Source organism: Peromyscus leucopus, chromosome 2, assembly GCF_004664715.2.
Source record: "Peromyscus leucopus breed LL Stock chromosome 2, UCI_PerLeu_2.1, whole genome shotgun sequence".
NCBI classification, from domain to species: Eukaryota; Metazoa; Chordata; class Mammalia; order Rodentia; family Cricetidae; genus Peromyscus; species Peromyscus leucopus.
Window position 1 is genome coordinate 133,152,693 of NC_051064.1, and position 5,356 is coordinate 133,158,048.

At 43.8% G+C, this 5,356-nt stretch overlaps 1 protein-coding gene across 1 annotated transcript; it reads left to right on the forward strand.

The window, feature by feature from the left end:
* The first annotated feature begins 984 nt into the window (after positions 1-984).
* LOC114705971 (cytochrome b-c1 complex subunit 7-like) lies at positions 985-1,305 on the forward strand. Its single transcript, XM_037202315.1, has one exon. It carries the CDS (start codon positions 1,064-1,066, stop codon positions 1,301-1,303), a length of 240 nt encoding a protein of 79 aa, XP_037058210.1. The 5' UTR covers positions 985-1,063; the 3' UTR covers positions 1,304-1,305.
* Positions 1,306-5,356: the final 4,051 nt, after the last annotated feature.

Consider the following 5,356-nt stretch of genomic DNA (forward strand, 5'->3'; position numbering starts at 1 on the left):
CTGACTGACTGACTGACTGAGTTTTTTTTTCAAATGCCATAAATCCGACAGTTAGGAACTTTAGGTAACTTGTAATACCTTCATCTTTTTAGCATGAGCCATGTGCCCAGTACGGCATGAAGTAATTCAGAGAAAATTCAAGCTGGTGTGACAGCTTTCTCTGTTATCCTAGAAGGTATGATGTTAATGCAAGGCTGTGCTTGAGCCCAGGAATCAAGAGCAGCCTCAGCAACATGGTAAGAACCTTCTTAAGAGAGACAGACAGTCGGTGAGAAGGCGTGCAGGGTAAGGTGTCTGCATCGCAGCCAGATGACTTGTGGGCATTCTTTCCCCAAAACCCAGGTAACGGTGGGAAAAAAAACTGATTATACAAAGTTGTCCTGTGACTGTTCCACTCCTAACACAGGTGAGCCCAAACATACATCACACATACACTAATAATAATAAAATAGTAATAATAATAGTGGTATTAAATAACAATAATAAATGAAATCTATTTTTTGAGACAGGGTTTCTCTGTGTAGCTTTGGCTGTCCTGGAACTCACTCTGTAGACCATGCTGGCCTAGAATTCAGACATCCACCTGCCTCTGCCTCCTGAGTGCTGGGATTAAAGTCGTGCACCACCACTACCTGACTGAAATCAATTTTTAGAAGAGAAAATTCAAGTTATCACTGTGTGAGATCTGTATTAAGCAGTTTTTATATATTATCTTCTTCAACATTTCTGATCACTCTATAATGTTACTATCATAGTATTAATGATACAGTAGTTCTCATTTTACAAATGTAAAAACTGGGCTTCAGAGATTTCAGCTTGAAATTCCAGAAATATAAATAGAAGAACCAGAATTCAGCTCTACGTTTCCCTGGGCCTAAAGCTTGGGTTCCAGACCACTGCAGCACACTACTTCCACAGAGAGTCGTTTTGTCAAAGCCCTCAAGAATGTTCTCTGGCTCAGGTCAAAACGGCAGGCCGACCTGCTGTTGCAGTGCCAAGCAAGTGACTGGATGGTTTTCGAAAATGGTCTTATAATGCTGCAGGATTCAACAAACTGGGGGTAATGCGAGATGATACAATATACAAGACTGAAGATGTGAAAGAAGCCATAAGAAGGCTTTCTGAGAATCTTTATAATGACAGAATGTTTCAAGTTAAGAGAGCTCTGGACCTGACCATGAAGCATCAGATCTTGCCTAAGGAGCAGCGGACAAAATATGAGGAGGACAAATTCTACCTTGAGCCCTATCTGAAAGAGGTTATTCGGGAAAGAAAAGAGAAAGAAGAATGGACGAAGAAGTGATCTTGTAGTTGAGATGTATGGACGTGCCTGGTCTTACCATGTTTTTATGAAGTTTCAACTTGAATTACAATTAAAGAATTATTTGCTATGCAGAGACCTCTCTTTAAATAAATGTCTATTGTAACCATAAAAAAAAAATGTTCTCTGATCTATCCAACCAGGAACAGATCCAGACAAGAGGGAATTTGTGCTTTTAAAACCTTCCAGTCCAGGGGGCTAGAGAGCTGGCTCAGCAGTTAAGACCACTGGCTGCTCTTCCAGAGGACGTGGGTTCAATTCCCGGGACTTGCATGGTGGTTCACAACTGTCTGTAACCTTAATTTCAGGGGACCCGACACCTTCACAAGGACATATATGCAGGCAAAACAGTAAAGACACTTGCTACCAAGCCCAGTGACCTGAGTTCAATCCCTGGGACCCACACAGTAGAAGGAGAGAACTGACTCCTGTAAGTTGTCTTCTGACCTCCATATATATCCATGCAATCAATACTAGTTTTAAAAAAAATGAGCTGGCAGCAGTGGCAGAGGCAGGCAGATCTCTGAGTTCGAGGCCAGTTTGGTCTACAAAGCAAGTTCTAGGACAATAGGACTGTTATATAGAGAAAAATCTGTCTTAAAAAAAAAAAAAAAAAAGTAAAATAATATCTTCTAGTTGAAGGCCAGGCCCACTGATAAACACCTGAAATCCCAGCATACCGAAAGCTAAAGCAGGCTGGCTTCCAGGACTTCTTGCAAGGGATGCATAGCAAGAATTTCTCTCAAAGCCAAACAAAAACAGAAAGAAAACAAAAACAAAGCCCTGCTGTAGGGGAGTAGTACATGGTGATGTGTGCTGTGGTCTTAGAACCAGAGGCCGAGGAGGGACGAATACTTGGCCTTAAGAGACTGAGGGCAGCCTGGGCAGTAGAAGACGGCTCCCACTCCAAAATCAAATAAATAATGACCACCACTACCACCCTCAAGGAAGTAAAGAACAAATCAAAAAATTAAAACACTGTGCCTTGTGATTAGATCTGGTTAATCTCTAAGGCAAAGAACCCATCTAAAAGTTATTTTCTATTAATACAGATGCAAAATTTATCATTTAATCAGCAGCGAAAACTCAAAATCTGGTATCAAGATGCGTTGTACATTTTTTTTCTAAATGTGTGTGTGTGTGTCCTATTTGTGTACACTTGAGTGTGTGGTTGCCTGCTGCACCCGAAGAGTCTGGAAGAGGACATCCTGTGTCCTCCTCTACCAATCTCCATCCTATTCCCTTAAGCAGACATTTCACTGAACCTAGAGCCTGCCAGTTTTCAGCTCCGCCTCCCACTCCATCTCTGCCCCAGGTTTACAGTTCTCACCAGGATCACAGGTGCTCTCAGCTACGTCCCGCTTTTGACACGGGGGCTGGAAATCCAAACACAGGGGTCTGTGCTGGCACAGCGTGCAGCACTCTTGCTCACCCAGCCATCTCCCCCAGCCCAGTACACTGCTTTGCTTAGTTCTTATGCTATATTTACATGAGAAAGAAAAGAAAACTATTTTGCAAACGTCAAAGTCAGGTCAGCATAGTGGTGTACTAAGGTCTCAATCCCAGCATGATTGGGGGGCAGGAAGACTGGGAGATGCAGCCAGCCAGCCAAGCTGTTGGACAAGTTCAAGGGTATCTGGCGACATAATGAGATCCTGTCTCAGAAATGTATGTGTGTGTGTACATCAGAAACATCATACATATACACACACACACACATATGTATATATATAGAGGAGTGACATCTATGTTGTGCTTTGTAAACTGGAGTGAAAAACAAACAAACAAACAAACAAACAGAAACAATTCAAGGCCAGAGCAAAGTAGACAGCCATCGGCCCTGCGCTTTGTGAACAGCCTCCTGCCTCCATGATTACTGCCAGCTGGGAGGAAGCAGCTGGGCCACCTCTTCTGTTCTCCTGTGGCACCGGTGAAATCTCTGCAACTAAGGAAGTGCCCGGAATTGGCTCTGTGACAGATGGGTCAGGAAGATCCACACAGTGTTCAAACACGAATGTTTGCAGTGTAGTGTTCAAACATATAGATGTTTGCCTTTCCACCTCCATATTGGTCCTGTGTCTCAACACAAAAATGCAACAAAGGAAGCTATGATTTATTGACTGTCACTTTGTGCTACCCTGTCTCCACAATTCATTTGATGATGTAAATATTGGAGTTCAGAAAGCGAGAACTCCTAGCTTAGCAACACTTTACTTATCAGTACAAAATCCTCTTAGTAAGGCACAACACTAGTGTCCACTAATTGAGTGCATACCATGGGCCAGGCATTGTGCAGGGCATTCCCCGTGTATTTTATTCATCATTCATGGCAACCTTGTGATATAACGTCAACCATTAGCGAGACAGAGAGAGAGACTCACGAGGCTCAGCAACTTCCAGGTCACATGGTTAGGAAGCAGCATCTGTTTGTGTTTGACTTCTCATTACAGATGTGCAACGCCAAGCCCTCTTTTGTTTCAGTCTTCAAAATGCATTATACGAAGCCAGGCCTGGTGGTTCAGGTCTCTAGTCCTATCGACAACAAGAGGATCACAAGTTCAAGGCCTGCTTGGGCTATAGACAGAGCTCAGGACTAGTTAGACAACATAGTGAGACCCTGTCTCAAAATGAAAATAGGGGCTGGAGAGAGGGCTCAGCAGTTGAGAGTGCTTGTTTGAAGCCACCTTGGTCTACATAGTGAGTTCCAGGCCAGTCAAGTTTGCATAGACCCTGTCTCCAGAAAGAGACAGAACGGGGGGTGGGGGGGGGTCGCGGGGTTCTGTAGAAGAGCATAGCTGTATTTCTCATGCATTTAGTTTTCTTATACACTAACCTCCAAATCCCACCAAAACTTCAATAAAGGATTGTTTTCAAGCCTAAAGAAAGCTGGTGGGTGGGGAACAGTAGCTGCAGCACAGTACAGATGATAAATCAGGAGAATACATTGGAGTAGACCTGGCCAATTCAAGAACGCTGAATCCTGGGGCAGAAATGGGAGAGAGCTAAGAAGCAGCCTGCTATGTCCAGGAACTAATCTACTGCTATCCCTGGAGGTGGAGGGTGAAGGGCAGCTGTGATAAGAGCGACTGAAGGTGAACTCCCTTTCCCCATCACACTCTCTCAGCAATTATATGGAGGTTTATTCTCCGGAGTCACCCTGTACAATTAGGGACCTCACACTAAAACGGGGGCAAATGTCTCTCTGAAGAAAATGAAACCCGATGTGAAGTAGTTTCTGCTAATGGATAAAGGTCTCCCAACAAATGACTTCTCATGGTCAGTGACCTTTCTGGTCATTGGCTCCTGGACAAATGGCTTCATGGTCAATGACTCTCCTCATTCTGTCCAGAGGTTTCAATCAGCCTTAATTCCACCTTTACCGATAAGCAGAAAACCAAAGATGATCAGATACAAGGATTTCCTCCATCAGAAGAGCCAGAGAGCACACAACAGAGCAAACGTGGAAGGAACGGAGACAACGCAAATCAAAGTTTAGATTCGTTTTATTATTATTAGTTTTTTTTTAAGATTTATTTATTTATTATGTATACAGAGAACGGTGCCAGATCTCATTACAGATGGTTGTGAGCCACCATGTGGGTGCTGGGAATTGAACTCAGGACCTCTGGAAGAGCAGTGAGTGCTCTTAACCTCTGAGCCATCTCTCTAGCCCCTTATTATTAGTTTTTAATTGTGTTTGTGTGGGCCTGTGCAGACAACAGAGGGGTTGGATCCCCCTGGAGCTGGAGTTACAGGCATGGATGCTGGGACTCAAGTTTGGGTCTTCTATAAGAGCAGTTTGTGCTCTTAACCTCTGAGCCATCTCTCCAGGACCAAAATAAAACTATTAAAACTATCAAGAGAGTAGCATGGTGTCACTACTTTGTAATCTGTAATCCCATTCTTGGGAAACTGAGTCAAGAGAATGGCTAACATGGACAACACCCTGTCCCCATCTCCTCTTTCCCTCTCTGCCCCAAACAAGGCTGCAGGTGTAACTCAGAGGAAGCTCACTCACCTCTCCTGCACAAGCTC